The sequence below is a fragment of the Montipora capricornis genome, chromosome 12 (genome assembly GCF_036669925.1).
Source record: "Montipora capricornis isolate CH-2021 chromosome 12, ASM3666992v2, whole genome shotgun sequence".
Lineage (NCBI taxonomy): Eukaryota > Metazoa > Cnidaria > Anthozoa > Scleractinia > Acroporidae > Montipora > Montipora capricornis.
Genome location: NC_090894.1, coordinates 23,377,476 through 23,389,975, shown reverse-complemented (window position 1 = coordinate 23,389,975; position 12,500 = coordinate 23,377,476). Strand labels below are relative to the sequence as shown.

At 39.3% G+C, this 12,500-nt stretch overlaps 1 protein-coding gene across 1 annotated transcript in view; it reads left to right on the top strand.

The window, feature by feature from the left end:
• LOC138025530 (cartilage intermediate layer protein 1-like) overlaps positions 1–12,500 on the top strand; it is a 45,671-nt gene that overhangs the window by 2,753 nt on the left and 30,418 nt on the right. The window contains 2 exon segments of the mRNA XM_068872727.1: positions 6,819–7,043; positions 11,996–12,226. Of these exon segments, the coding sequence (XP_068728828.1) occupies positions 6,819–7,043; positions 11,996–12,226 (456 nt within the window).

The window sequence follows — 12,500 nt, the reverse complement described above, 5'->3', positions numbered from 1 at the left end:
TCTAAGAGCAAATATGTTGTTTGTTTCAAAAAATTGTTCGCTGGAAAAGGTGGCCTTTATGAATTCATCATGTTTTATAATATGCGAGCTTAACTGGATAGTTTTTATGGCAATAGTAAAGCATTTTCGTGTCAAAATGAGGTTAGCGTTTTTGTGTTGTGCTAACTTAATTAAATATAAATATACATTCTGCCTCGTGAGTTTGTTATTCTCGTTAACCAGCAATGGAAAGTCATTGCAACGCGAATGGCGTTTTAGTGCATCTTATGTTGTTTGTTTCAATAAAATGTTTCGCTGGAAAAGGATTCTGTGATATTTTCTGCCTTTGTGAATTATAATATCATGTTATGTATTGAATTTTCGAGCTTAAGGTTGAAACGTGATACGGGAGGATATTTTAAGTATCGCTGTGTAAGCAGGAAAGGTTTCATGAAAATAAACAGGTCTGTTGGAAGCGTGCTTTGAGTTTCAACAAAATGAGCCCCAAAATCAGCAAAAATTTGTGACGCCGGTGAATAATAAAGTAGCTGCTATTTCCAAAATGATAGAATTACCTGGTGATAAATAACCTCGTCTTGAAGAGTAAATTTTTGACTTTGCAGAAACAATGGTGGGGGATTGTGATCTTTGTTTTGAATTCGCTCATTTATTGTCAAACTTTATAACACTTGACAGAAAAAGAAACTTACTAAAACCCGGTATCTTGCCATCACTTGACACAGATGCTTCACTGTTTGGCAAGTAAACATGACGCGGTAACTTAATGACGGCGCCCGCTGAATTCTGGTGATGCCACTTTCGATTTGCGATTTATTTGTGCAGCCAAAACGTACAATAACAAAATTGAACGTAGCAAAAATCTCCCAAAATGTTTGTCACTGATCGTAACTGTTTATATTCTATATTCATGGTTCAAAATTAATGTTGTTTTCATGTTGTAAATATGTTACTCTCGAGCAACCGTCCTGGAAACTTCCTTCTGCTCTTTCTAAATCAATATTTATTTTCTTTTGCATCAATATTTGTTTTTTGCATAAAGCAAGCTAACAAAATCTGTACCTTGCGTTAATAGTATTTTCGGTCCAATGCTTCTGTTTTACGAAGGGGTATATGTCAAATGCTCAGGGGGCACGCGTAAACTTGTGGTGAAAAGAAGTTTATCAACGTGTCAGCCCAGAAGCCAAGGTTTCCCACTTCCCATTTATTTTCTTCAATCTTTCTGGGTTCAGTACTTTGCTAGTAACAACATGTCTTCTCAGGCTATTTACCCAAGGCTTCTATCATGGCACTTAACTACAATGATAGACAATACCAAAACAATATCGTGCACTGTTAGAGCTACATATTACGCAAGGACAGATCTTTTTCGTCGTACGAACGTGTGAGAACCTGTGAGCCAAAGGGCCTCTGCTGGTATGACTTCTGGGTTTAGGAAGGAGCTAATAGCAGCCCAGCTTTTGTAAATTTATCATGTTGTGTACTTTTCGAGCTTAGCAAATTTGCATACATGTGTTGAAATGTGATACGGAGAGAATTTTTGTGGTAACCCATAAGTCACGAAAATAAACAGGTCTGTTAGAAGCGTGCTTGAGTTTCAACAAATCGGGAAAAGATTGTCACGCTGATGAATAATAAAGAAGCTGCTATTACCAAAACGATGGAATTACCTGGTGATAAATAACCTTGTCTTGAAGAGTAAATTTTTGATTTTCGAGAAACAATGGTCAACCTCTGAGAGTTGGGCGATTGTGATCTTTGTTTTGAATTCGCACATTTCTTGTCAAAATTATAACAATTGAAAGAAAAAGAAAACTAACAAAAACAAAAACCCGGTAGCTTGGCATCATTTAACGCAGATGCTTCACTGTTTCGCGAGTAAACATGCCGCGGTAACTTGATCACTGCGCCCGCTGAATTCGATGTGCGATTTACTCGGTGCAGCCAAAAGTACAATTACAACAAAACAACTAAAATCTCTCAAAGTGTTTTTCGCTGATGGTAACTTTTTATATTCGTGGTTCAAAATTAATGTTGTTTTCATGTCGTATATTTTGTTACCGATGGCAAAATATTTTGTTCTCGATCGACCGTCCAGAAACTTCCTTCTGCTCTTCTTAAAAACTGTGTACCATTTTTATTTACTTTTACATCAATAATTGTTTTGCATAAAGCAAGCTAACAAAATCTGCATCTTGCTTGGTTCGCATTTGATAGCATTAAAAAATAATTTTCGGTCCTATGCTTCTGTAGCCTGATTCTCAGACGGTCCAGGTCGCTCGTGTCACGCAGTCTACTCCCTTCCCCGTCGGATATACTTGGTAGGAAAGCTTCAATCCTGGTCAAAACTGTCGGGACAATTCGTGCTTTTCCCCCTACCCCCATTACAATGTTGATTTTTCACGGTCTCCAAAATCAAGATCAGTTCATCGATCGCTGGCATGTTTCAACGTTGTCTGGGGGGAAGGGGGGCGCAAAAAAGGCATTGCTTCAGTGGTTCACGCTAAACTTTCCAAATTCAACAACACTTTTGCTGCAAAGCCAGTAATTATTATTTCGCCATTAGTGAGCTTAATAGAAGACCAGAAAAATTCCCTACGGGCGTTAGGAATTAAAACTGGCTCCGTTGGCGAGGACAATCTTGCGATCGAGCATGAAAATAACATAACAATGAAAGAACTATTCTCTTCTGGCTCGGTAAATGTGAGTATTTCCCAGAACTCTTACTTGTAAATATTCACAAAGACTAACGTTGCCTCCAGACTAACAAAATGTTGAACTTTTGGTTTTCGAACAGATCAAGAACAAAAAGATAATGATTACCTGTACTTGTTGCAATGAGTACACGTGACATTCACGTCAAGAACACATTTTACATACCATTGTTATTTCTGTATTTCTATTAAGCTTCTCGTTATTGTGTAGTTTTAACTGTGTTAGTTTTAAGGACCACATCAGCCTATGGCTGCCTTGCTGCATTGACATTTCAATAAAGTATGTATCCTCTATTCTGTTTCACCGCTAAAGGCGATGAAGCACATACACGTAGATGTATTATTTAATTAGATGTGATCAAGATTCCAAAATACTGTAACAATAAAAAAAAGCCTGAGACACATGAAAATACCAGTGGCTAATACAGTAAGCTTCGTCTACTCGTATACAACGATTCCTATCAAATTTTTCTTGTAAACTTCGGAGGACAGCATATTTCTCCACCTTCCATTTTCCAGTTAATATTCCGGCGATGTGAACGTCACGCTACACTCGCAAGATCGTCCTTGCCAACGGAGCCAGTTTTGATTCCAAACGCTTGTAGAGAATTTTTCTAGTCTCCTATTAAGCTCACTAATGGCGAAATAACAATAACTACTGGCTTCGCAACAAAAGTATTATTGAATTTGGAGAGTTCAACGTGAACTGGAGCAATCTGGAATATGAGCAACTTGCCAAACCCCGTTGGCAAGTTTACCAAGACATCTTTCCTGGAGGTAAAAGCTTTTATCGCGTTTTTCTTTTGAGGGAAAGGCTTAGAGACCCCGAATACACGGCATGCTTTCTCCAAAGCACAGTCAACATCTACATCAAGATTTCCGGCAGCTTCCGACATGTTGTTTCACAGAGGCACATTCCTCTGGTTTGTGAATGTGTAACATTCCGTGTTATTGGTGGAAATTAGACAATCTATATGACGTCAGGAACAAGCTTTCCTACCAAGTACATGTATATCAGTCTCTCTGGGTTCAGTACTTTTCTATTAACCCCATGTCTTCTCAAGGGGCTATTTATCTAAGACTTCTACCATGGCGCTACAATGATAGACAATACCAAAACAATATCGTGTACTGTTACACCTACATATTACGCAAAGACAACTGTCAACATGTCATCCCAGAAGACAATGTTTTTCACTTCCCATTTATTTTCTTCAATCTTTCTGGGTTCATTACTTTGCTAGTAACCACATATCTTCTCAGGCTATTTACCCAAGACTTCTACCATGGCACTACAATGATAGACAATACCAAAACAATATCGTGCACTGTTAGAGCTACATATTACGCAAGGACAACTTGAATCTCCTGGAAGACAACACACAGCTCAGTTGACATTATGGAATAAATCGCTGTGTTACTTCACTACCACACGTAAGCAATGCGTGTCAATTTTTTTAAAGAGGACAGGAATTTCTTCTTTCTGACAAATGATTAATTAATAGGCCGGTAGCCAGGTTTTTAACCTCAGAAAAGGATCTGTTTCGTCGTACGAACGTGTGAGGACCTGTGAGCCAAAGGGCCTCGTGTGGTATGACTTCTTAATGACCCATAACTTGCCTGTGGAACGCTGCACGTACCACAGGCAACCCAGTGTACCCTCACGGAGGGTCTAGTTACACATAATTTCACAACATTGTCAGTTTACTCTGCAATACAGTCAATGTTTTGTCATTGTTTTTTCGCTGTTCACGTTTAAGTTTAACCACGTCTTGCAATTTCCAGGCTCCGCATGTTATTATGCTGATGGTAAATAAAATAGACAGGCAAAACACGACTCCTACGGTTCGTGCCATTTGTACATTTGCCGTTTATTTTTCGGTCTTTTCACCTTTTTGTTGCTTCACTCTTGTTTATGAAGGACATTTCGTATTATGTTATTAGGAGAAAGCTAGAGCCGTCACACGTCATAGGTCTGCATGATTTCTGCTGTTATCTGCGTGTTACTTTGTTGAGTTTGACACCTCTATAATTTGCCATACGTTAGTATATTGATCGATCGTTCTAGTACCACGGGATTTAATTTTAACTCATTACGCACAAGTCTGTTGACTGTGTTGCGTGTTGTATATGCCTGTAGACCAATTTCTTTATTTTTTTGTTTTATGTGAAAGCTTTCCTAGTTTTTTTTACAGGTATTCTGCTGGGCTCACGATCGAATCGTCGTCGCACATGGTACCCAGGATTGTTAATATTACAGTGATAAACAAACATCATGTAACGAGACCTGAATTTTATTTCCTTTGCAACATTAATTTGTTGTACACACAACGCTGATTCGTCACACTTCTCAGTGTGACTTCTCTTGTATACATAGAGTATCCATACATAGCGCTGCCTTGTCCAGTACAACATGATCACATTCATCTGCCACCAACGTTATTTGATACGAAACAAACATGCCTGCACAACATGCGAATATAATATACGCATAAAAGCGACAAAACTAATGAAACAAAGAGAAAAATAGCAGCGGATAATGTACTCAGTTTGAGCAAAAACATAGCGAATGTAAGCTTAGTAATCAAGATAGACGTTACATAACTACACCTAAGCTTATGAAAATTAAGCTTACGTTTATCCTCACTCTGATGAAAGCCACTTTCGCAGTCCAACATGGCATCTTTGTTGTCGTTTCCTCGAGTTTGAATACGACGCACCTTGTCTTTATCAGTAAATGTTCTTCTGTCGACTGTAGCAACATTCTGTCCACGTTTTCTGTTCATTGAGAACTCATTTGATTTCTGGTATGATTCTGGTAAGACCTTCGATAAATCTGCGAAATCATTTGATTCTTTTGCTATTTTGAGTTCGCGGAACGACCCGTTTCGAAATATATGCTCATTACACACACCATCTTTTTTAGTGGATCTACCGCAAACGGTGTGTGGGTTTGTATGTTTGAGCGTAGAAAAGATTACACCATTTGTTAAGATATTCCACGTATCCGCGCCATCGACTTCGACATCGTGGAAAGCAGGTTGAGCCTTTGTGATGGGTCTGCAGTATTTCCCATTGCACGTGACTGAGTTTTGTGGAGAAATGCAGGGTAAATTTAAAGTCGGCCTCGCCCGACTAATTAAATATTCAAGATCCTTAATCCACAAGTCAAATGTCAGACTGGATCGATAGAAATAAATCGTTTGAAGACTGACTCGCCATGAAATAAAGAAATTTTCGTCAAAGTTATCAACAAACAGGACGACAGCACTTGTCTTTGTCCCATACAAGTATTACGGTGTATTATGCCCCCGTGTCGTCCTCCAGTTCCCTTTTTCAACTCGATTCCACTCGAGAGATTTTACACCACGTACTTGCACGTATGTAAATTAGGAACGATTTATTCACAGCAGTTTTGTGTGATAATTGTTTCTATTAATTTGTTGGTGAGTACTTGGCTAACTTAAAGTGGAGACAGAGAGAAAATGACGGTGTTTAAAAGCCAAATGGTAGCTAGCTGTTTCATTGTCCGTTCCTCAGTATTCAATTCCTCTACTGCATTTCTTTCCCGGGAAGGGGCAGGGGTACTTTGTAATTTTTTGGGTGGAAGTGTGGTACTGGGACACTGAAACCCTTGCCCTGTGCAAGACCATGATCAGTTTAATTTTGCAACCCTTAGACTAGACACCAAAAACCTCCACCCCATCCTCGACTGGCTATTTTCAATGCAGAAATTTTTATCATTATCGTAATACAACATACGCTACAAAGTAAACCAACATCTCCGAGTTTCAATTTGTAAAACCTCTGGGCTAACTTATTTCTACGCTGACCATTTTCCCACTAAGTTATACCTTATTCTAAACCGAAACTTTCTGATTTCTATACCCTTATCCCGTACTAAACTCCCTGAAAACCATGCCATGCACAGTTATATATCGGAGTAGCCCCCTGATTTCTTGAGCAATCAGTAGATGTAAATAAGGAATCCCGCATCAGAACTACTAAATTCCGAGAAACAGCTGCATAATTAAGAAATACAGAAATCGAGAGCGAATTATTTAGTTGTTAAATAGAGCTCACGAACAGACCTCATTGACTTTTTAGCTGCTATTAGTCCATCTGAACTAACGGAGACAAAGTCTTCCACAGAAGCCACATTACGCGAGCAAGGTCAGACATCGCCACAGCCACGAATGACGTCTATAACCTCAACTGCAACCATAGGCAGTATGAGTGAAGCACAGACAATGAAGTCAAAAGTTAGCGGACCTGTGTTAGCCAGCAGTGTAGCTGACCAGACAGTGATTGCAAATATCTCGACTAAAACAGGTTAGTGTTCTCAAGCCTAAAACAATTGCATAATTAATCGATGTGACCCGCATAACTATCCATATTTTGACAGTAACTTCGTCAGGCACCTCCTAGCATACTTTCCAGAGCCGAGTATCTAAATTGAAATTCTTCTTTTGGAGAACAATGATTAAGATACAAGTATTTTATTCCGTTTGTTTACTTTATGGCTATCTTGTTTTACTTCCTTGTTCATCTAATTTGAAGTCGCCGCTGAGACATGACAAATAGGTCAAATATATATATGCTAGTTCTAACAACATCAAAATTCTATGGGGCAACTATGAGACCGATAGTTCTCGGTGTCATAAACGATTTGTTGCCTTTATTGTTGACCACTAAAGTTTTTTCCGCGCGCCAGTTAAAAAAATCATATTGAATTATTTTTAACTTTCTTAGATGAAAGCCGTTCAAATCAAATGTAAAATTTAAAAAAGAAAACAGACAAAATCCCACTTTATGCAATATCTATTGTTTATTTTCTATAGGCCCGCTTGTTTACAGAAAAATGTTTACGGACGACTACCATCCATCCGAGTATTTTCCGCGGACGGGCACCATGTAATGGGCTGATACGGTGTCTCTCCGCGGAAGAACACCATCACTTCACGTGATCAGTTTAAACCAATGAGAGTCAGAGAAAATTTAGTGGTGAACTATAATGGTATAACCTGCGATCATGACCTCTCTCCCTACTTATTATCCTTGGGAAGGAGGGCCTGATACAAAGTATACGGATCGCATGTAAAAAAAGCCAAAATTTGGCTTTTTTGTCTGATTGGTCGAGAAACAACAGAGCTCTTGGAGCCTCGTTCCGATAGATTACAGAAATGTAAATCATACATTAGTAAAATCAGTTAACATCTGCTCATACATGTGTTATGGCCGCCGAGAAGGATTTGAATAGGAATGATGTTTAGAATCTGCCCGTACAGCTGCTGTTGCCCCTACTTCAGATTTTTTTTCCAAAATCTTGAAAGGAAGGTTAGAGAGAACGCATCCGAAGAATGGTTTGTCTGAAAGAAGACATTGTAGTTGTACTCCCTACGGGATTTACAGTCCCGAACATTCTAGAAAAATTGCATCGTTCCACTTCGACCGACTCGAAAATTTTTGTAGTTGAGGTAAGTCCTTTGGAATATATTCGGAAGCAACAAGTTGTGAATCCAAAAAGAGCCGATTATAACTTGGTGCTGCCACAATCGCAGAATCAGCCGAGCTTGACAGAGAAATTAGACATTGTTTACAGAAGCGCTGAACAATGGTTTAGTGACACGTATGCACTAGTCAGTGGAAAGCCCCGCACCCCCATACCCGGGGAATAGCGTGGGGCATTAGACCAGGCCTGCCTTCTAAATGAAGCAAATTCCCCGCTATGCGGGGCAATTTCGTACGTCAAAACCACACTTTTCTCCCCCAGCACCCGGGACAATACAGTGCTTCCAAAACTATAAAGCCCTGAGTGTTGATCAAAATTAATATTCTTCAAGAATTTTTTTCCTCAAATTAAACTTTGACAAACATGAAAATCAATAATGTAGTCCATTTCTCATAAAGCCCAAATAAATCTTCCTTGAGTTACAGATTTGGCGTTCCAAACTTTATAATCTCTCCAAAAACAGTAATATTAATCACTGGGTTTAGCACAGCCCTGAAAACGGCAATAAAAAATACCAGTTTCATTGGTGTCAAAACCATTAACATAACAACGACGTAAGTCCAAACATGCATTTGACGAGCAGCTTAATCTGACAATATTCCAGTTATTTCCCTCCTATGCATAAGCATACCCAACCTAAAGTACACTCAACTGACTAAAACGGTTCACTATTACAACAATTCTCAAAGAACTATACAAATTTCACTAAGGAAATGGCTTATTGCCAAAATTTTATGGCCTCATAATTCAGCTACATTTTGCAGAGATTACCGAGGACTCCTACATCGAGCGTTTTCACTCACGTGACCAGCAGCCATATTGGATTACTGAAACAAAAGAAAGTATTTGCATACAAATAGAGTTCAAATCTCAGAGGATTAGCTTGATACACCATCATGGTCACCATTCCTTTGTTTTAGGACACCAACATGGCCGCCGTGACGTCATGTGAAAACGCTCTATAGGCCTTATACCCAATGAAATCCCTCTGAAGTTATTTTTAGACATGGTGCCCAGTTCTTCCGAGGATGTTACTAGCGCGATGCGTGGACTGCCCAAGCGACTTTCTCAAGAACTACCTGAGAGAAATTTTTTCTGCACTCTCAGCTGTCTTTTTGTTCGGCTGGGCCTTCGTTTGCTTTGTGCTCTTTGGCTGTTCATTATTTTGCAGTTTATTTGGTTTTAGGGAATTTAATAAGCAAACCTCAACGGCAACGAGTACATACAATGGCTGTGTAAGCGAGGGTTATAATTCTGTTCATTTCATTGCCGTTCTTTACGAAACAACAATGCGAAATGACCACATTCTGTTTTTTTCGAGAAAACGTGAACCACGACGGCCAATTTTTAGAATTTCTTTTCGAATTTTGACGCTGTCTCACATATTCTGTTTGGGATATTTCTCACAATGGTAGATAAATTGAATGCATCTAGATCCGTAGGTTGAATGTCTCTGGCGTTGTCGCCATTGTTCTTTTTAAACTGCTTTTTGCCGCCTTAGCGGCGAGCGTCTATCTCCACTTTCGACCATCTGGTTGCGCGGAGTTTTGGCGTTTGTTCGCTTAGCACTCGTGTTTCTACTCGTTTCTCTGTCATTCATTCAGTTATTGTTTGTGCAGGGTAAATTTGGCTCTTATTTAAACACTCCTATTTAAGTTTTCAGTGAAATGTATTAAAACATTTCGAGAGCAGAAGCTACTTTGCTTGTAGTTAAAATATCAAAGAAGACATCCTCAGAGATACTAAAAGAAACGAAACATAAACAAATCCTCCTCGAAAACATCCACGCAACGCGCGAGTAACATCCGTGGAAGAACTAGGGATCATGTCTAAAAATAACTTAAGAGGGATTACCTTTGGTATAAAGCCTTTATTGGGGATTCTCTCTCTTACCTTGATAATCTCTTGAAATAACCTTTCATCGCTAACAAATTTTGAAACTACTCTGAATTTCCACCATTATGCAGACCATGGTAATGTAGAAATTCAAAAAGACGAAACCCATCGGAGGTAACATTTACAAGGTTCATCTCACAAAATCATAAAGTAATGTCACTGTCAGCCTCTACGCGTACGTTCACTTTGCATTCCAATGGAAATACTGAGACAAAAGATCAACGCTATAAATAAATCGTTAATCAAGCATAACTTTAATCTTTGTCTAATTCCACTACAAGAAATGATTTACAGATTAAACCCAGAATTTAACTGAGAGCCCATTACAAACATGAAAAGAATGGATTTTAACTTGACTGAGCCGGCATTTTGAGACCGTATGCTCTTCCAATGATCTTTGCGTGCTTATTCAAGTTGGTGTCAAAAAGCAAATCTCCATCTAAGCCCCGCTCAAGGTCCCCGCTCGCCGATACTTGCGCCAAATGCTGACGAAAACCCCGCATACCGTGGCAAACGTGACAGTCCAAAACCGCTGAAATCCCCCGTTTATGCCCCGCATTCCCCGGGTATGGGGGTGCGCGGCTTTCCACTGACTAGTGCATTACAAAATAATGGTTGGGTAACTGCACCTGGAAAACTAGAAATTCTCATTTCCTCGGAGATGTTAGCATCTTTTATTCGCATCTTTAACTTAAATATTCGAGTTTAAATAAAGTTTATTGTACTGTTGATTGCGCCTGATAACATGAAGGATTCGGCTTTTTCTGTGATTTTATCTCGAGCTTGTTCCTTGATGGTTTTAACAGAAAAACCGCACCAAATGCCCAGCGGGATTTGCAGAAATACTAGTAGCTTTGATTGTATGGATAAAGTCCAGCTAGAGTTCTATTTTGTTTTCGTCGTCTTGTCTTGAATCGCAACATGCAGGAAATTTCCAGTGAAATCTGATTGGCTCACATTTATAGCATGACACAAGATAACATCACTTTTGACAGGTGGGTGGCAGTCGACTCGATAAAGAAATTTTATCAGGCTTACCTTTTCCTAAAGAAAAGTACACCTGATCGCAGGTTAATTGCTTAATAATAGCCCATTTCCGAGTTCCCTTGTGCCACATGTTTTAAAGCGAGTCCAAGGCCCCGTCCACACGTATCCGCATATTTTTGAATCTGCAACTAGTGCTTCCCGGATACAGCTTCCGTCCACAAGCAGTCAGCGAATTCGTTAGCGAATCCGAACATCTTTGCTAACGTGTGTACAGGGAATTTTTTGAATCCAGAAAGAAAAAGTTGCGGATTTAAAAATATCCGGATACGTGTGGAGGGGGACTAAGTGCTAAGCCATTCTTATGAAAATGACTTTGATTTGCATGAAAATGAAACTGCATGCAGAACTCATTTTCATGTGAAAGGTTTCACACTTAGACTCGTTTTAAAACAGAGGCACAAGAGAGCTCGGAAATGGCCTATCAGTGTGCAGTAGCTGGAGGTCGTCTACAAAATGGCGACGTTGTTTTCGTTTTCCAAAGATTGGTAGAAATTTTAATGTAAATGGTAACTAGATTCCTGTGAAGACTAAACGAAGGACATTTGCGGTTCCTTGAGATTTAAAAAGTTAAAATTAATGAAAAAACTGATGCACACACACAACTTGAATTTTAAACGAAAATTCAATCCAAGCGATCTTTATGTGGCACAAAGTTTACTAGTAATTGGAAATCGTTATTAAAGTAAAGTTTAGTGAGAATTCTACTAAAGCTCGCGATTTCTATGAGGTTGAGATGATAGTTGAGGTGATAGTCGGCCTCATCAACTAATTTGTTAAACAGAGCTAATTTGTTAAACAGAGCTAACCAACAGACCTCATTTGTTTTTAGCTGCTATTAGTCCATCAGAACTAACGGAAATAAAGCCTTCCACAACAGCCACATTACGTGATTATAAGCAAGCTCTCACTTCGCCACTACCACGAATGGCGTCTATAACCTCAACTGCAATCATAGGCGGTATGAGTGAAGCACCAACAATGAAGCCAAAAGTGAGCGGACCTGTGTTAGCCAGCAGTGCAGCTGACCAGACAGTTATTGCAAATCTTTCTACTAATACAGGTTAGTGCTCTAAAGATTGAAACAATTTTAAGTCTTACAGTACGACTACTCGAACTGGGCCACCTAGAAGAAAACTAACCTATCAAAACCTAAACTGAGAAAAATTCACTGGCAGCTTCTTGTGACGGCAATTAACAAAGATCTACAAAGATAACTCTTCTCCAGGCGGCCCGGTTCGAGTAGTCGCACTGTAAGATTATCTTCAGTGTGCACGGAAGTGTTGCCAGATAAATTCATGCAAAGCAACCAAGTCAGCTATACAAGTTTAAAACCC